This window comes from Centropristis striata, chromosome 4 (assembly GCF_030273125.1).
Source record: "Centropristis striata isolate RG_2023a ecotype Rhode Island chromosome 4, C.striata_1.0, whole genome shotgun sequence".
NCBI classification, from domain to species: domain Eukaryota; kingdom Metazoa; phylum Chordata; class Actinopteri; order Perciformes; family Serranidae; genus Centropristis; species Centropristis striata.
Window position 1 is genome coordinate 24,795,915 of NC_081520.1, and position 21,060 is coordinate 24,816,974.

General features: G+C 43.4%; 1 protein-coding gene across 1 annotated transcript; it reads left to right on the forward strand.

The window, feature by feature from the left end:
* The first annotated feature begins 15,379 nt into the window (after positions 1 to 15,379).
* si:ch211-10d23.5 (uncharacterized protein LOC556599 homolog) lies at positions 15,380 to 18,342 on the forward strand. Its single transcript, XM_059332104.1, has 5 exons — positions 15,380 to 15,386; positions 15,817 to 15,948; positions 16,489 to 16,512; positions 17,104 to 18,161; positions 18,325 to 18,342. Exons 1-5 carry the CDS (start codon positions 15,380 to 15,382, stop codon positions 18,340 to 18,342), a joined length of 1,239 nt encoding a protein of 412 aa, XP_059188087.1.
* Positions 18,343 to 21,060: the final 2,718 nt, after the last annotated feature.

Genomic DNA, 21,060 nt, shown 5'->3' on the forward strand with positions numbered 1-21,060 from the left:
GTAAGTGGTTTGTTTTCCATACCTCATCTATAGCGCAAACTTGTGAGCCCGTATCCCAAGAGCCTGGACCTTCTGTTTGTGTAGGTAACACCTGATGATGCATTTTTTTCCTACTAGCTCCCTTACTGTAGGTATTTTCTCTGTAGCACCATCTTCGTGGAATTTGGCTTTCCCACACAACTTTGTTGCCTGCCTCTTAACACTTGCACATGTGTACGGCTTACAATGTATTTTGTGTGCAGGCCAGTGAGCCTCCTGACATTCTTTTGAGCAGTACAATGTGGTTTTGCAAACTGAACAACATCTAAGTGTCTCTATTATTTTCTCTTCTTCACAGCTTGCACAAAATTGGGACTTCATATTACCGGTTGCTCCATGCCCCCCGGGAGCAACCCCTCTTAGTTTAAAGGGCTCTCCCTGGCAGGTCCGGCTGGTCTCTGCGCCTTACAACCTGCCCTGAAATGTTCACTGCTTCCACTTCTAAAGCAGTCAGCAAGGCCAAGCGCAAATCGTGGCAGCGGCACCTAGCGGGGAGATGCCACGGCACATGCCACTAGATGCCACGGCACATGCCGCTGTTTGGGGGAGATGCCACTAGATGCCACGGCACATGCCACTGTTTGGGGGAGATGCCACTAGATGCCACGGCACATGCCGCTGTTTGGGGGAGATGCCACGGCACATGCCACTAGATGCCACGGCACATGCCGCTGTTTGGGGGAGATGCCACTGTTTCGGGGAGATGCCACGGCACATGCCGCTGTTTGGGGGAGATGCCACTAGATGCCACGGCACATGCCGCTGTTTGGGGGAGATGCCACGGCACATGCCACTAGATGCCACGGCACATGCCGCTGTTTGGGGGAGATGCCACTGTTTCGGGGAGATGCCACGGCACATGCCGCTGTTTGGGGGAGATGCCACGGCACATGCCACTAGATGCCACGGCACATGCCGCTGTTTGGGGGAGATGCCACTGTTTCGGGGAGATGCCACGGCACATGCTACTAGATGCCACGGCACATGCCGCTGTTTCGGGGAGATGCCACTGTTTCGGGGAGATGCCACGGCACATGCCACTGTTTCGGGGAGATGCCACGGCACATGCCGCTGTTTCGGGGAGATGCCACGGCACATGCCACTGTTTCGGGGAGATGCCACGGCACATGCCGCTGTTTGGGGGAGATGCCACTGTTTCGGGGAGATGCCACGGCTCATGCCGCTGTTTGGGGGAGATGCCACTGTTTGGGGGAGATGCCACGGCACATGCCGCTGTTTGGGGGAGATGCCACTGCTTGTGCCGCTGTTTGGGGTAGATGTCGTGGCAGATACCACTGTTTGGGGGAGATAGCCGTGGCACTTCCATGGCAAGCTCAGGTGCTGTGTCTGAAATCAATAGACAGACAAGGGTTTCCACCTTGTTCTATTTGTGTATTATGTATCATCAAACATAATATACATGTCTTTCACTGTGTTAAGTAGGGTATAAAAAAACAATTAAAAAAATTGTCTATGTTTCAAATTTTGAGTGTTTTCTTTTAATGTTTCTATACTGTCACTGTTAATTTGTCTGTAATTTGTCAGTTCAGTCTCCTTAAAGATAATGTATTCCAGCTTAATAACCTAAGCTTCTCCATCTTTAACAGTTTCACTTTTCTGTCTTATCCAATATTCCTTGTATCTTTCCGTTTTTGTGTAATGCCAACCAACACCAATTAGGTCCATCTGATATTTACTTATATGATGATAATAATGAGCTATGGCTGCATTTTGAGTCTACAGTGTGTTTCTCACTCTATAATTTCTAATCTCAATAATTGACAAAATATTTTTTTTAATGGTTGCCAGATTTGTGTTTATACAAATTTTTTGAGAAAGAGACGCAGGAGATGCAGAGCATTGTTAGAAAAATTGCATGAGGAAACCTTGAAAATTGATAATCTGTCACCGACAGAAAAAATCTGTCACCAACAGAAAAAACCTCACCATTTTTCTGCGCATTCGTTGATGGGAAACGAAGAGCTGGAGACGTCAAAGTTTCTCAGTTTAACAAAAGTTTTATTACAATACGTCAAAAAATGTGCACTTTACAGAGATCTCCGGGTTCAAAATTAACTCATGTCCCTGAATACAAACAGACGTGTTTCAGTTCGTGAAGTCTGAACCACGACTCCCTCCCTGGAACCCATTAAAATACTAACATTTGTTTACAAAACATGCTGGTCGATTTCTTCCAGGAAGTCCCGCCTTCTTGATCCGCTCATTCGCCAGTCTTCTTTCATACCGTCACACATCAGGCCACCTGGGCATAACAATCACTGCAGCCCAGGACAAGGCCTTGTGGCCTGCTAACAAACTTGTTAGCACAAACATTTTTCCTTGTTATGACTTACAGAGATTCTCATACGGGATTTTCATTCGGCCTTCTGTGGTCTCCCCTCTCCAGACACACATACACACACACACACACACACACACACTCACAAATGCACATACACACACAGCAAAAACTGTGCACCAATATATCTGGATGTCATTCTTTGTGATTTATAGAATCTTAATCAGTTTAAGCAAATGGAATAAATGTAATTAAAGTAATCATAGTTTTCTTCATCAATATTAACACACAAACACAATCAATGTATCAAATCATATTGTCTGACTTAATATAAATGCATAGAGATATTTATTACAGTCAAGGTTTGACCTTTGATAGTGACCTGCGTCACTCACAGAGAACAGAGACACACCACAGAGAAGCAGAAATAAAGCATAAAACCATTTACCAATATAGAAAATAATCAATTATTTTAACAGCATCAAAGGCAAGGTAAGTAGGGCTTACCAATTAGCCTATTTGTCAGAAATGTAGTTGATAATAAAGAAAGCAGTAGAAGGAAATGAAAAATTCCAATTGCGAATATTTTAAAATAACTCTTTCCGCTTGGAGTTGTAGTTTTATTTGTAGCTTAAATATTTAAATTAGCTCCCATATCTGGCAACCCAGCCGGGCGTCAACTGGATTATATCAACGGGGCGTCCCTATTTTGGCCAGAGGATGCCTTCAAGTGGTGGACCGAGCGTCAGCATTACCTGTCTCTGGCATAGTACTTAACAAAACTTAGTAAGTAATGTAATTCAGTCTTATGTGTGCAAGTGTGTTTTGTGAAAAAAGAGTGTAATTATGGTTATTTGAATTGAGTTGTCATTAATGGTCTAATTAGAATTAACAACTAAAACTTCTTATGTACTGGAATACATTGCATTTAAAAAGGGACCTACTTTGAGGCCTCATAATTAAATAATAATAAGGCCCTCACAGTCTGAGCACACACATAGGCCTATGTGTGTGTGTGTGTGTGTATATATAGATAGATAGATAGATAGATAGATAGGTAGATAGATAGATAGATAGATGAGGAAACCTTGAAAATTGATAATCTGTCACCGACAGAAAAAATCTGTCACCAACAGAAAAAACCTCACCATTTTTCTGCGCATTCTTTGATGGGGAAATGAAGAGCTGGAGACGTCCAAGTTTCTCAGTTTAACAAAAGTTTTATTGCAATACGTCAAAAAATGTGCACTTTACAGAGATCTCCGGGTTCAAAATTAACTCATGTCCCTGAATACAAACAGACGTGTTTCAGTTTGTGAAGTCTGAACCACGACTCCCTCCCTGGAACCCATTAAAATACTAACATTTGTTTACAAAACATGCTGGTTGATTTCTTCCAGGAAGTCCCGCCTTCTTGATCCGCTCATTCGCCAGTTTTAATGCATACAACGGCACGTCATGCCACCTGGTTGCTTGCTGCCGAAACCAGGCCTTGCCTTGACCCACTAACAAACTTGTTAGCACAAACATTTTCCCTTGTTATGACTTACAGAGATTCTCTCACGGGATTTTCATTTGGCCTTCTGTGGTCTCCCCTCTCCAGACACACATACACACACACACACACACACACTCTCACAAATGCACATACACACACAGCAAAAACTGTGCACCAATATATCTGGATGTCATTCTTTGTGATTTATAGAATCTTAATCAGTTTAAGCAAATGGAATATATGTAATTAAAGTTTTCTACATCAATATTAACACACAAACACAATCAATGTATCAAATCATATTGTCTGACTTAATATAAATGCATAGAGATATTTATTACAGTCAAGGTTTGACCTTTGATAGTGACCTGCGTCACTCACAGAGAACAGAGACAGACCACAGAAGCAGAAATAAAGCATAAAACCATTTACCAATATAGAAAATAATCAATTATTTTAACAATTCCCTCTTTTGGCCTAACATTCATTAGGCCAACTCAAACAAAATTATGAATAGTAGCAATATCAGTGAGCAGCAAAGCATTTCAGAGTGGATTAATGTCATTTGATATGGGGAAAGGGTTTTACCTTCGATGACCATGGAGATGAGGCACAGACAGAACAGATATGAGAAATACACATAACACACAACACCACGATGCTTGTGTCATCAATATGTCAATTTCTGTACATAATATAGTAATATTACCACCGTCCACTCTCCCCCTCGGCTCCAGGTGACACAGAACAGGAAGCACTATAAAGAGAGATAGCAGAGCCTAACAGAACAACACAGCCGTTCCAAAACAATCTTTCTGTACCCATTTATCAAACATTTTTGCAGTATATAATGTCAAAAACAATTGATTATATGAATATGATTTTTTCATGAATGTATGATTCTCACAGCTCTTTTTTAACCTGATATGGACTTGCCCAACGTGATTCTGTCCACTTCCTGTTGATGACCTTCAGCCACACACACTCAGAGAGTCTTACACCCTTACCAGAGCTTTTCTCTGTCTGGAGCTGTCATGTCTCCTGGACCTGTGAGGACAGGAGGCTTCCAGTGCAGTTAATGTACAGCAAAAGGACACATGATCCAACCGTGGTAAATCCAGGGGCACCCCCCTTTCACCCACAGTGGCTGGCCCTTTAAAACATTTACTGTAGAATAGTGAAGCACACTCAGTGGAAATGAAACCAAAATGTAACAAAATATCTCAGTACACTGATAACTGAATCAGTATCGGAGAATAAATTGCAAGAAATGTTGGGGCAAGAATATAAATTCAGGCAGATTGTGAGTTCAAACATCCAAAAATTTTTTTTTTAATTACATACAGTTCGTAGCAAGCAAGTTGCCCTTTTCTTTTCTTCTCTTGTCAACACATACTAATACCTTCTTTTTTGTCTCTCTTCCCCTACGTACTCTTTTCCATCTATTACACTCACTTGATTTCAACCACCTGTCATCTATCCTTTAGCAAGATATCACATCAACTTACACAGGAAGTTGAGCAACTTGCGTTAACAATCTATTTCAGTTCCAAAACATAACTTCGACCAATGGGGTAAAAACAGACTGCATTTAAAACGGCTGCAATTTGCTATATAAATATATATTTGCAATATAATGAATGGACAAAATTTGAATGTGTCAGGTCTGGACATGAAGGAGGACTCAGATGCAGAGCGTAGATTCGTGTGGACTTTATTAATCCCTCTTATCCTCAGGACACAGTGATAAAATAAATGGCTATGAAAATATCCTATGAATCTAATAAGAACAAAAAACCACTCCAAAAGGGAGGGACAAAACAGCAGACACAAAAGGAAAATAAACCAACAGAAAATCACTCCAAAGGGAGGAAAAAATGCTAAGGCTAAAGATACAAAACAAAAGGCACTCCTAAAAAACAGAGGCTGAAACACACTATGGCACTAGGAACAAACTAAGAACACTATGAACACAAAATCACTCGCCTGGAGGAAAAGAAAACACTTCACAAAGAATCAGAGACAAAACTTGGACTATGGTAACTGGCTTGGGTGATCGACAGGAACGAAACACTCTGGCACAAGACAAAGGGAGACGCAGACTATAAGACACATGAGGGCAATGGGGAACAGGTGGACACAATCAGGAATCAGGGAAGACAATCAGACTAGTGACACCAGGGGAAGGGCAAGTGATCTGAAACGAGAGGAGAGTTAATTTTCAAAATAAAACAGGAAGTCACAAGACAAAATAAAACCCAGAACAAGACAAACCTCACCGCGGTGTGACAGTACCCCCCCCTCTAGGGCCGACACCTGACGGCCCAGGTTGGTCAGGGTGGTCCCTATGAAAATCCTCTATTAGACCAGGGTCTACTATGTAGCGGGAGGGAATCCACTGTCTCTCCTCTGGTCCGTATCCTTCCCAGTCCACCAGGTATTGTCTACCCCGGCCCCGGCTGCGTACCGCCAGCAACTGCTTGACTTTGTAGACTGGGCCGCCATCTACCACTTCTGGCGGCGGCGGAGGTGTGACAGCCGGGACCATGGGACTCTCCTTGGCCGGTTTGATCTGGCTTACGTGGAAGGTCGGATGAACACGGAGGGATCGAGGCAGGCGGAGGCGGACGGCCGCGGGGCTAATGATCTTGGTGATGGGGAATGGACCCACGAACCGAGGCGCCAGCTTCTTGGAGGGGACCCTGAGATGGAGATCTTTAGCAGACAGCCACACCCTCTCACCTGGCTGGTAGGCTGGAGCGGGTCGTCTCTTACGGTCTGCCGCTTTCTTGACTCGATCCCCTTGACGAGTTAACACCTGCCGAGCGGCCGCCCAGATACGGCGACAACGACGAACTACGGCATGGGCAGAGGGCACAGAGACTTCTGGCTCGTTGTCTGCAAAAACAGGAGGCAAGTAACCAAATACACATTCAAACGGCGAAAAACCTGTGGCTGAGGTGGGCAGTGAGTTGTGGGCATACTCAACCCAGACCAGGTGCTTGCTCCATGTAGAGGGATTCTGGGTGACCAGACACCGGAGGCCGGTTTCCAGTTGCTGGTTTAGGCGTTCGGTCTGGCCGTTGGACTCCGGGTGATATCCGGAGGTCAGGCTGGCCTTGGCTCCGATGAGTCGACAGAACTCCCTCCAGAACCGGGAAACAAACTGGGGCCCCCGGTCGGATACTATGTCCTTGGGAAATCCATGAATCCTGAAAACATTGTTCATCATGGTCTCTGCCGTTTCCTTGGCGGAGGGCAGTTTTGGCAGAGCAATGAATCTAGCCATTTTGGAAAATCTATCCACCACTGTGAGGACAGTGGTGTTACCTTGTGACACTGGGAGCCCCGTGACGAAGTCCATGGAGATGTCGGACCACGGTCTGGAGGGGATGGGGAGCGGCTGTAAGAGTCCCATGCGTGACCTGGAGGACGTCTTGTTTCGGGCGCAGACCGAACATGCCTCTACGTACTCCCGGACCCCCGGCTCCATGGATGGCCACCAGAACCTCCGAGAGATGGCGAACATAGTCCTCCGAACTCCCGGATGGCAGGAAAGCAGCGAGGTGTGGGCCCAGTGGATCACCTGTGGGCGCAACTCAACCGGGACAAACAAACGATTCACTGGGCACCCACTAGGTGGCGGAGCCTCACCATTAGCCTGCTTAACCTCATTTTCTATTTGCCAGGTCACCGCTCCAACCACACAGGTTAGTGGGAGGATAGTCTCTGGTACCTTGGCAACAGGCTCGGGGTCAAAGAGTCGAGACAGGGCGTCTGGCTTGCCGTTGCGGGACCCCGGCCTGTAAGAGAGAGAAAAGGAAAACCGGTTAAAGAAAAGCGCCCACCTGGCCTGGCGAGAATTGAGTCTCTTGGCTTTTCTGATATATTCAAGGTTCTTGTGATCAGTCCAGACAATGAATGGATGGTTTGCCCCCTCAAGCCAGTGTCGCCACTCTTCCAGGGCAGCCTTGACCGCCAGTAGCTCCCGGTTGCCGACATCATAATTCCTCTCCGCTTTGGACAGCCGCCGTGACATGAAGGCGCAGGGATGCATCTTTCCATCCTGCTCTGACCGTTGAGAGAGGACTGCCCCGATCCCTTCGTTGGACGCGTCCACCTCGACCACGAACTGTCGCTGTGGGTCTGGCATGGTGAGGATGGGAGCCGAGGTAAAGCGACGCTTGAGGGTCTGGAAGGCTGTCTCCACCTCAGGAGACCAGTGAAAACGCACCTGTGGAGAAGTAAGAGCATGTAGTGGGGCAGCTATTGCGCTGAAGCCTTTGATGAACCGTCTGTAAAAGTTAGCAAAACCAAGGAACTGCTGAACCTTCTTACGGCTATCAGGTGTGGGCCACTCAGTAACAGCGCTAATTTTAGCCGGGTCCATCTGCACTCTTCCAGGGGCTACAATGAAGCCCAGGAAGGAGACGGTGTTGGCATGGAACTCACTCTTTTCAGCTTTGACATAGAGTTTGTTCTCCAGCAGTCTTTTTAGTACTTTGTTTACATGGTCTTGGTGTGTGTCAAGGTCAGGAGAGTAAATGAGAATGTCATCAAGGTATACATATACAAAATGGTCCAGAAAATCCCTAAGTACCTCATTAATCATTGCTTGGAACACAGCAGGCGCGTTGGTTAATCCAAAAGGCATGACCAGGTACTCATAATGACCGCTTGGGGTATTAAACCCCGTTTTCCACTCGTCCCCCTCCCTTATTCTGATCAGATGGTATGCGTTGCGTAGGTCTAGTTTAGTGAAAACTTTGGCCTGCTGGAGCTGGTCAAACACGGAAGACATGAGAGGAAGTGGATAACGGTTCTTTATAGTAATGTCATTAAGGGGACTATAGTCTATGCAAGGTCTTAGGGACCCGTCCTTCTTGTCCACAAAGAAGAAACCGGCACCTGCTGGTGATGAAGATGGGCGGATCAACCCCGCCTTCAGGGAGGTGCCGATGTACTCCCTCATGGCCTCCCTCTCTGGCCCAGAGACCGAGTACAGTCGGCCCTTGGGAATGGTGGAGCCTGGAATAAGTTCAATGGCACAGTCATATGGCCGATGAGGAGGCAGTGACATGGCCTTGGTCTTACTAAAAACCTCCCGAAGGTGGTGGTAGCAGGAGGGCACAGAGCTCAGGTCCGGGTACTCGGAGTCTATGGTGGAGTTAGCAGAGGTAAAATTAGCCACAGTTACATCTCTCCCCTGAGTAGAGATGTCTAAACAGTCACCAACACAGTCCTCCCCCCACCCCATAATTTCTCCCGTTCTCCAGTTTACATGGGGGTTGTGGTGAAACAGCCATGGCTGTCCCAAAATCAGTGTTTGGGATGGTGATTTGAACAAATAAAAACGTATGTGTTCCCTGTGCTCGTTTATGTGCATTTTGAGGGGTTCTGAGATGTGTGTGATGGTGAAGAGTTCATTTCCATTGAGAGCTTTGGCGTTGATCGGTCTAACTAAAAGTTCAGATTTGAGGCCCAACTCCTCGGCTAAACCCCAGTCCATTAAACTCTCATCAGCCCCTGAGTCAATAAGCGCACCAAGTTCTGTGGCAGTGTGGTGTATTACCTTGACTGTGGTGAGGGTACGTGGCACGGAGCTTAAGGCAGTAAACTGACTCACCACTGTGGATCTCTTGGCTGAGCAAACAGCGGCACGATGGCCTAACTCCCCGCAATAAAAGCACCGGCCCTCCTGCTGTCGTCTCTGTCGCTCCTCTTGTGTCAGCCGAGCCCTTCCCAGCTGCATGGGCTCTCCCTCCCCTTCCATGGGAGAGGGACGACGCTGCTCTGGCAGTGAACGGCGGGGTTCCCGCCAGCCCGGTGCTTGTGTGTGCGTGGATCTCTCTGCGGATTGGCTGCCGCGTTGCTGTTGGAGTTGACGGACCCTGTTGTCCGTCCGGATGGCGAGCGCGATGAGGGAGTCTAAGTCTGAGGGTAAATCCAAGGGCACAAGAAGGTCTTGAATGGGGGCTGCCAGCCCCTTCAGGAACACATCGTACAGGGCTGTGGTGTTCCACCCACTTTCCGCAGCCAAGGTGCGGAAGTGGATAGCATAGTCACAAACTGAGTTGCTGCCTTGATTTAGTCTGCTCAGCTCCTGAGCTCTTTCCCGGTCTGTCGTGACCGGGTCAAAAGTCCTCTGTAAGGCTGCCTTAAAGTCTGTGAGTGAGTTGCAGAGTGGAGAGTCCTGAGCCCACTCTGCTGAGGCCCAAGCTTTGGCTCTACCGGTCAGGTGGGACACCATAAAGGCTATCTTGGCTCGGTCAGTGGGGAAAGCATTGGGAAACAGTTCATAATGAATAGAACAATCAATGAGAAAAGTCTTACAGAGTCCTGGTTCCCCAGAGAATTTTTCTGGTTGAGCCAACTTACAACCAGCCCCGACGATAGGCACAGCTGGGGCGGGAGCAGCTGCGGCTGCTAGAGGCTCGAGAGCTGTGGTGATCTGGACGGAACGGTCCTGGAGGGCCTGAATTTGAGCCGCGAGGTGACTCAACTGGTAAGCCATGGTTGTCTGAAACTCCTCCTGACGGGAGAGACGGGCCTCCTGAGCGCGCAGGAACTCTGCCATCTGATCAGTCTCTGCTGAGTCCATACTGGCCAGAGTGTACTGTCAGGTCTGGACATGAAGGAGGACTCAGATGCAGAGCGTAGATTCGTGTGGACTTTATTAATCCCTCTTATCCTCAGGACACAGTGATAAAATAAATGGCTATGAAAATATCCTATGAATCTAATAAGAACAAAAAACCACTCCAAAAGGGAGGGACAAAACAGCAGACACAAAAGGAAAATAAACCAACAGAAAATCACTCCAAAGGGAGGAAAAAATGCTAAGGCTAAAGATACAAAACAAAAGGCACTCCTAAAAAACAGAGGCTGAAACACACTATGGCACTAGGAACAAACTAAGAACACTATGAACACAAAATCACTCGCCTGGAGGAAAAGAAAACACTTCACAAAGAATCAGAGACAAAACTTGGACTATGGTAACTGGCTTGGGTGATCGACAGGAACGAAACACTCTGGCACAAGACAAAGGGAGACGCAGACTATAAGACACATGAGGGCAATGGGGAACAGGTGGACACAATCAGGAATCAGGGAAGACAATCAGACTAGTGACACCAGGGGAAGGGCAAGTGATCTGAAACGAGAGGAGAGTTAATTTTCAAAATAAAACAGGAAGTCACAAGACAAAATAAAACCCAGAACAAGACAAACCTCACCGCGGTGTGACAGAATGGACAAAATTTAAATATGCTGACGGGACTTCTGATAAATACCCCCTCTTTTATTTTTATTTTTTTATTTTTTAACTGGCCTTCAAGACAAGTTTCACTCTGTCTTTTATAATTTTGTCACCAACGTCAAGGCCAAAATGTTGTGCTATTTTTAACAGCTGCTCTTTTGTGCAGAAAGCCAATAAGCTCCACTGAAAGGAGAAATAAAAAATAAAGAACTAAAAAATAAAAAATAACTCATCAACACTTGTCGTACTTGGGTGTGTGCAAAAAATCAATACACAACCAGCCAAACACTATGGCCTGGACAGTAAACAAAGCTCCCCTCTAGCTGACTACCTGACCATTACTATCTAGCTAATCTCAACCCTAGTCTTCATGTGGATGACCAGCGGTGGGTATTTAAACACTGAAACCATGGCGAGGTGAAGCAACCAGAACTGGCCACTTCCCCTTGACCATGATGTGCTCCCGAGACAAATGCTCTAACCAGAGCCACCACAGCACTAGTAAAACAAAAAATAAGACGAAACCCAAAGGGGTAACGCCACTTGGCCTCACAGGGGAACATTTGTTTACATTACAGTAACATTCTAGCCTGGCTAACACCAGACCAAATCTCATTGGAGATTAGGTCTGGACACCTTCAATGCATTTCTCCGTAGAGGAGGTGTGGTTTACGATCCTCCGGAGCCGTTTATTGGACGCTTAGAATGTCTATCAAAGCGTCTGTAGGTAGCTCTTAGCCAATCAGATCAGTTATACCAGATGACGTAGTAGAGCAACAGAGATGGATGTTTGTTGTGTGTGTGTCTGTGAGAGAGTGTTGCTGCTGCTTTGCTTCTCCAGTTCTCGCTTTCTGCAAGATTATTTATTTTCACGCTTTATTCCCCCTCATGTCATTCTGCCACACACATCCACTGATTTTATGGGCAATAAACAAGCTGCTGGGGGTCTCTGGGGGCTCTGCTGTCCCCCGGCTCAGAGCCAGATCACCGGCGGTGACCGGCGGTCTCGCCGGCTCGGCGCAACGAGCCGCAGAAACCGCCCGTGCGGCGCTAATAGCCCCGCTACCGGTGATCTCGCTACCAGCCGGGGGACAGCGGAGCTGCCGAGAGACCTTTCGCCTTTCAACTTTCGCTCTAAACTATTTAAAACACCATCTACAGCTAAAGAGAGTTTCGCGTCTGCAGCAGCCATGTTGGATCAGGAAAGCTTCCAAGTGCCGAGTAGTACGCGTCATCGTCTCACCGTCCCTCCCCGCTCTGTGATTGGATCCCTAAAACAGGGCTAGCAAAATCGCCTAGTTTCCAGACTGGCTGGAGGTTCGAAATCAAATTCGAGCGCGCAAGGCAGTCTGGGTATACCCAGGCTAGTAACATTCTGCACACCAGTAACTTACAATTATACTACGCTTCCACACAGAGCAGGAAAAAACAAACAAACAAAAAAAAAAACACTTTTACAAGTACTGCATTAAAATTTGTACTAACAGTAAATTTAAGATGTATCTCCAGCAAAAGGAATTTAAAGTAAGACTTAGTATATTTTTAAAAGAAAAATATCCAAATTTTAAGTACAAGCAGGGTAGTGACTGGCCTTGACCAGTTTGTGGATACTTCCACCTATATTTTTGTATGTATAACACATAGTAATGTAGTATTTAAACTTATTATCACCATTATTAACCTACACCACCTGTTACCATCCCCCCACACACACAAGCACACTCACACCCACGCAGCACCCACTTTTCATCTTACACACCTGTTTTCATCCCTATATTGTGTGAAGGCATGCTCTTTAAATTTGACTTTGAAGTGTTTTAATGTTTGAACATTGTTTTAATTCTTCACACATCCCATTCCAAATTTTTACTCCACTGAATGAAATGCAGAACCTTTTTTTCTATGATATATATGTTCAGATAAATTACTTTGCCACACATGCTGAGTCACAGATTGTATTGGACGCATTGCCCCGTGTTATGAACCAGACTGAGAAGCTTCTACAACATTTAAAAGAAATGTTGCGCTCAGACACTTGGAGTTAACTCAGTTCGCACACAGTTTTAAATACAATCTTGACAGAGTCATCAATTATTAAAACAAACCTCCCACAATACCCACAGACATTTCTCAGAGTAGACACACAAGACGTGTAATCTTTAAATTCACTCTATGAGAAAAGACCCAGCCCATACATTTCAACCCTTCATTAATCACTCTGATTGATTATTATATAAACACACATGTTATTAAAACTTCTTGATTAGAACAGTCTTTATTAAAACATTTTGATTGGAATATTGATTGGAGAAATACAGCGAGACACTTTGCCTCCTGATTTTTGGCCGGATTTTCTAAAAAGAAAATCCCCCTTTAATCAACACAGAGAACCGTATTCTCTGTCTTCAGGCTGGATTAAAATCACGTAATCCACCTTTTCTGCAATTTATACAGCGGACTCCCAACGTCGGATCCCTGTTTTCGGCGAGACACGTCGGTCCCCCTTTACATCAAAAGGCCTTACAGCGGGACCGTTATCCCCTGTCTTCGAGCTGGACAGTCGTATGCCCCCTCTTTGTTCTATTTTTATTTTATTCTATTTTAATTTTTAATTAAAATAAAATGTTTTATTTGTTTTATTTTTTTTTTTTTTTTTTTTTATTATTTTTTATTATTTTTTATAAGTCAATAAATCTTCTTGACGTATTGTATTTCTAACTATGACATCTGTTTTCTATTGACAACAACTCAATTTTGCAATTAGGCCAATTTGCACAGATTTTATTAAAAAGGTTTGTGCTCACCTTCCTTTTTTAGGGTACCCTGCTGTTGTCAACAAAGTCTGGATGTCAGTGGTATCAGCAATAATTCAGGCTGTTATCTATTTCCAAAGAGAATTACAGGTTAAATTTCAGATCAAGCATATATAAAAAAATAATTTTAATACTCACGTCCTCCAGCTTCCACTCCCCATCACGTCGGGGTCACCATTTGTTAGAAAAATTGCATGAGGAAACCTTGAAAATTGATAATCTGTCACCGACAGAAAAAATCTGTCACCAACAGAAAAAACCTCACCATTTTTCTGCGCATTCTTTGATGGGGAAATGAAGAGCTGGAGACGTCCAAGTTTCTCAGTTTAACAAAAGTTTTATTACAATACGTCAAAAAATGTGCACTTTACAGAGATCTCCGGGTTCAAAATTAACTCATGTCCCTGAATACAAACAGACGTGTTTCAGTTCGTGAAGTCTGAACCACGACTCCCTCCCTGGAACCCATTAAAATACTAACATTTGTTTACAAAACATGCTGGTTGATTTCTTCCAGGAAGTCCCGCCTTCTTGATCCGCTCATTCGCCAGTTTTAATGCATACAACGGCACGTCATGCCACCTGGTTGCTTGCTGCCGAAACCAGGCCTTGCCTTGACCCACTAACAAACTTGTTAGCACAAACATTTTCCCTTGTTATGACTTACAGAGATTCTCTCACGGGATTTTCATTTGGCCTTCTGTGGTCTCCCCTCTCCAGACACACATACACACACACACACACACACACACACACACACACTCACAAATGCACATACACACACAGCAAAAACTGTGCACCAATATATCTGGATGTCATTCTTTGTGATTTATAGAATCTTAATCAGTTTAAGCAAATGGAATATATGTAATTAAAGTAATCATAGTTTTCTACATCAATATTAACACACAAACACAATCAATGTATCAAATCATATTGTCTGACTTAATATAAATGCATAGAGATATTTATTACAGTCAAGGTTTGACCTTTGATAGTGACCTGCGTCACTCACAGAGAACAGAGACGGACCACAGAAGCAGAAATAAAGCATAAAACCATTTACCAATATAGAAAATAATCAATTATTTTAACAATTGATAGAGAGAGAGAGCACACAGGTTAGACTCAGTGGAAGAGTGGAGGTAGTGGAGGTAGTGGGGGATGGGTCATTGTAGCTACTTAACTAGTTAACACCTCTGCACACAGCACTGAGCCAAGCCATAGAGTGAGTTGTGAACAGAGAGAATTGTGATTTTCACATTATCTATTATAAGTAAATAGTCAATTGGGAACATTTATATTGTATTCTTCTGAAGGCCATTAAAGTATCAACTTGATGGCTTGGTGTGTTAAGAATATTGTCTGTTTTTAACAGGAAAAGTGTTGCAAATTTGACAACATACAGGCCTATAAGATCAACATTCAAGGTCTGATAGGTCGGTTTTCATGAAAAACAAGTCTGGAAAATGGAAGGTGAGAATGACAAATTATTATCGAACATAACTTACTCTTTTGCAAGTAAATGAAATTAAATACTGTAAGATATAGTGCACAATCTGAAAATAATTAGACTGACTGACAATAATGATTTGTGGGACGTAGTGCTGATTACATAAACTACATTGTTATTATTCTTCACAGGTTCACATCAGACATTTTCTGATGTGAATTCATTTCTTGCCTGCGCCAGTCAGGAATGTGTCTTCTGTCAGCAAAAAGAACTTGCAAACAAGGACCACCTTTCCAAAAAACATCTTGGAGGTGCAATTTACTTTTTGGAAAACAATCAAGGTATGGAGTATAATTGAACTGTAGAGAGATGTATGATGTGATTTAATTGTTATTTTTTTAAATTTAATATAGTATGCTAACGCATTGTATTACATCTTCCACTTTTTTCCAGAGAAATTTGTGGTTGCATGCTTCTGCAAGGACAGCAAACAGCCATCCAGAAGCCACTACCATTGCCCATTTTGTGAATTTCGCATTTTAGCTAGGGCAGGCATTTTCATACACCATTTGAAAAGCACACATGGTAAGTGTCCTGTTGCAGAATCTACAAACATTGTAGTCTATGACACCAAAATAAGAAGGCTACACACAAAGCCATGACAAATACAAATATAATCAACTTTGTGCTGAGCTAGAATGTGTGTGAGCAGGCTGTTGCAAGAGCTGAAAAAAAGGAGGGTGGGGGTTTATCTGGACAGCACTTCATATGTCAGAGGAAAACCATCAAAGTATTAATCAGTAATCAAAGTAAATACAGACCTTCAAATTCATATCATGATTTTCTATAGGACTGATACATTTTTCACTGCACCAAAGTACTTTAAACCATACATTTATTGTCACTATGACCTCAACTTATTGTAAGTCTGAAAGGTAAGTGATCATTGCGTAGGACATCACCGATTGGTACTGTCTTTGATATTGGTCAACATTTCGTACTGATATTACTGATATTATATTGATTCAGGGTTGCACACTGTTGTCTTAACAAGTCCAGTTAGATCATATGACATACAGAAATATCTACTCCTAATGTTTGCCATATTTTCACTATCTCTTACAGGTATCGTATCAGACAAAAGACAAGGTAATGCAGGAAACAAAGTCTTTGTCATTTGTTGTTTTTGTGTTGAATATAAAATAGTAATATGTGTAAGCTGTGTAATATATGTATATACATAGTCTCACAATTAGTCCCACAGAGGGATCACTATGCCCATGCATTGTCTTTAAGATGTGTTCTGATATATGAAAGGCCCCATGACACACTGAGTTTCAGTAGCATGCATGGACAACATATTCCACGACCCTTTTACCATTAAACATTGCAGAAACACATTCCACTGAACCTGTAGCAATAAACCTGCATGACATTTACTTGTAACTCGGCAATAATACTGCCAGTGAAAATATAATTCATATATAATCAACTGTTCCCCTCTAAATTTTTAAGGGTCAGCTTAAAACAGAAATGTCACTTATTGTTTTTTCTGAAACAGAGTCATGACAGACCCTATACTTTCAGAACCACCTCCAAGAGATATGTGTAGGGCTGATGTCTGTACTGTTCCCTTACAATGGCAGTTAAATAGGCTATTAAACATTGAAAGGCTTTTATTGATGATCTTTTAGATTATTAGCATTGATAACTATTGTTGTTTTCTTGCTCTTTCTGCAGAGAGGCCAAGCACTTTGAAGAGAAAGAGTGACACTCTGAAAGATGACTTTGATTCAAAGCGTGACCAGTATGCATGTCAACACTGCAAAGCTGTGTTAAGTTCTACAAAAAACCTGCGACGACACATCAGAGACACACATAATCTTGACACAACACCTACAATATGCATCGATGTGAAAAAGGGAATTTATGTCACTCCAAAATACGACCACAGTCCCGTTTTTCCCATTCACGTAGTTAAGTCAACCAATCCACCAAAAATTGACTGTGAGGAAGAAAACTGCCGTCAATTCATGCGGATTGCACACAGTTCCGGAAGCCCAGGAAAAGAATGTCTCCATCTCGAAAGAACAAATAGAGGAAAGCCTTATTCCAAACCAGCAGCCCTCACATCCACATCACTGAAAGACATGCTAAGTAAAGGGCTCATGTCGTCTGAGTGGGGTGTGAAATGTGAGGAACTAAACAATGCCGCGAACAACCTTGGAGTGGACTCTGTTTTTCCTATATGTTTTAAAGATGAGGGGTATTCTGAAAGGTGGCACTTCTTTTCTGTTTTCACAAATGAGACAGACAACTGGTGTCAGTTTGGGAGGACACGGGTAACATTTGATGCTGTTGCAGGACAGTGGAACTGTAAGTGTCGGGGAACAGGTAAATCACACCGCTGCATCCATCGCATGATGGGAATGTGGTGGATTTTCCAGGAGTCACCAGGCATCCTAGTGGCCACTGCAGACATCCAAGCTGAGGACATTGATGACTTGGAAAGTCACATGTTTGAGAGCAACATCGCTTGTGAGCCAGACAATGTCAATACACACAAGATCTGTGTTATGACAGAATATCTGCTCAACCATAAGTGCATCCCGTGTCTGCAGGAGCTACCACTGGACTTGAGGACTCTAGAAAAACAGCCACCACTGTGTTTTATCCCCACAGAAGACACCTGCCCCTACTGTCCAGGGCCTACCCCTCCAGCACTCAATCCCCCCAAAATGGTGACTACCCAAGGGATGGTGTATGGCATGAATTTTGTCAAAAAAGGTAAAGACAAAGTAATTCTGTGCCTTTCCATGGATGTAATTGTCATGATATCATTTATATTTGGCTCCACACACATTTAAATATAAAGATTTGAAGGTTGTGAATTTATATAATTCAGATTTTTCACATTCAAGTTGTACAAATACAAAAAAAAACTTGTCTTCAAATTTACAGGTGTCTCTGTTGCGGTGAAAGAGTGTCCCGTGTGTGCTAATGTTGTTAGATTCCAGGAGTATTCCTCGGGATTTCACAATTTTAACAACAGGGTCATTCTAACTCTGCCACTATGTGAGCTGCTTTTATCAGGTTTGGCGGTAAGGCAGCCTTAATTGACATAATTGACATTCAGCATTCACACACACATCTATATTTGTAATATATTGAGATTATATACCTTGATAATGCATACATCTTTACTTTGTTTTACAATTACAGAACAAGACAACCAGTGGAAGGATGCTTGACACATTGTCATTTTTTAATGACAACCGCTACCACCACCAAGTAGTGAGAAGAGCTTTCCACCACTTTTTGTCACTGACGAATTTCCAGTTTGCCTTCTCTTGCTACCGGTGTGGATACCACCCAGCAGTGGTAGTAGGAGATGCAAACTGGAAACTGGCCTTTGATGTACCACGTAAGAATGTTTTTCCTACCTGTTATTCATCCATTGTAACATTATGTTAATAATGAAGATTCACATAACTGATGCACACAAACAACGGTGTGCCTGCATGTTTTATGAAATACCGTCTGCTTTCTGCTTGTGCTTCTTTGTGGTTGTAATGCCTTTGTCATTTTTTGATAAACAACTTTTGCAGTTGGAACATTTAAGAGGCCTGACCCAGACTCCATTTCTGAGAAGGACTTGAAAGTGGACATCCTTAAGGCATGGTCTGATCTGGACAGGTCTTTAATTGCAGAAGGCCTCATATCAGGTTGGTGCTACAATAATAGCTCTTGATGTCAAAGGTGTGAAAAGTTCTAGGTCAATGTTATCAGCGTTACACTTTTGTTTGTGTATGCAGCAACAATAAATTCTTTGAACATATGAGTTAACAGTGTCATATGTCTTATTAAAGGAACATCAGTTTCAAACCCATACCACACATCAACGAGATATTCTACTTTGGCACCTTGGATGGGGCGACACACAAGGATTGCAAATATTCTCCCAAAAACAGAGGCAAAGAAAGCACTGGAAAAAAAATCCAGTGACATCAAGCATCCAACTAAAGAAATCAATGAGGACATCATACTCGATCTCATTGAATCAAAGAAGGTATGTATTGTGCTTGTTTTACTGTATTTATCAGTAAGCATGGCTGTAAAAACATATAAAAATTACGTTTGTTTGACCATCATGTCTTATAAATGGGTCTTTTCGATTTACAGCCTCAAAAAAAGGAGCTTCAAGAAGCCTGCCATGCCCTTCGTGTGACCTCAGAGGGATCAATTGCAGACATGCTGAACAGGCTTCATGACCTCCTAAACTTCAAGGATGTATACCCAAAACTTTTTGTGAAGCTTCAGAAAGCTGGCGGTGAGAACTAGCTTAGTGTATGACTTTTGAAGTATTTCTTGAAGTCCATTAACATGAATGGGCTGTAAAATAATTTGTGCTATTCTTTAGGTGGTGTTCTACATTTCACCTGTGTGCACGGTATTGTGTACTATTTAAACTTTCTATTCTGGACGGAATCTGCAAGAGACCACGCAGACGGACTGCTCAGTTTTAAATACCTCCCAACCTGTTACGTATCAGATGTAGCAGGACAGGTTGCAAGGCACACCAACAACCGTACCAAACAGTTGTTTTTTAAAGACAATGATGGAAGACTCTGTGCCCCAACAACAGACAATATAGAGCTGGCAACCAAAAAAGAGCTGGTGGTTGACCTGCAGTGGGTGAAGAACCTGAGGTCCGGAATACCACTGCAGGAAGAACATGACAGTGACCGGATGTCAGCTAAGCATCCGATCACTGGGACCAGTGAGCGGTACTCCCTCTATGACAGGTTTCATCAGGGTAGCCAGAAACGTCCAGTGGAGTATCTAAGGAGCCTTAAAATCTTTCCCGCCCTGCGGAGTGAAGTCAATTCAGCGGTTGCTGAGCAGTTCAACCGTGAACTGTCAGCTGTCAAATACTCCCTATGTCAGATGAAAGAACCACATTTCAAACAGACAGTGCGTGTGATGATTGACCTCCACAATGAGAAAATAAACAACGGTTTTAAGGCTGAAATGGAGGCCCGATGCAACACTCAAATGTGTATTAGTTTGCGTGGAATGCTGGGACTTCAGTCTGCTGTTAAGTTTGGTCAGTATCCCATATTACATAGTAACATGCCATCACATAGAACTGTATCTAATCATTATGATGTGGCCCAAACAGGTGAAAACACAAATGTATTAACAAACTGAACATGTTATTTTTCTGAAAAGTATTACTTTGTTCTTTGTTTTTCATTAGAGGGCAAGGGAAATCTCCTCCCAAGGTCAGAGGGCACTCTCACCAGCCAACCGGACAGCAAGTCATCATTCATTGCACAGTCGTATGCTATTGGTGATAATGACAAGGTGATAATGACAAGGTAATTAATAGATCACTGTACCATTTTCCTTTAATGTAATATCAAGTAATACAATGAAGGTGTCAACTATTACTATTTTGTAATAATCTCTTTGTTAAGGCAAAACTGACGGACTTACTGTCTGGGTCGCGTGATGAGAGGCATGTGCTAACGCATGCCACAAGGAGGTTTCCTCTCACGCTCAAAGATATTGTCTCTGTTTGCCCACTGGAGATGTTGAGCCAGTCTTCAATGGTTATGCCATGGCTGACTGATGATGTAAGTTAAACAAATAAATATTGGTTTTGAACTAATAAACAATTAACTGAACTGCAGG

What these genes read in the sequence shown, in the direction of transcription:
- si:ch211-10d23.5 (XM_059332104.1), top strand. An exon ending in CCATTTGAAAAGCACACATG is followed by an intron (nt 15,949 to 16,488) that starts GTAAGTGTCCTG and finishes TATCTCTTACAG; the next exon opens with GTATCGTATCAGACAAAAGA. An exon ending in CGTATCAGACAAAAGACAAG is followed by an intron (nt 16,513 to 17,103) that starts GTAATGCAGGAA and finishes CTCTTTCTGCAG; the next exon opens with AGAGGCCAAGCACTTTGAAG.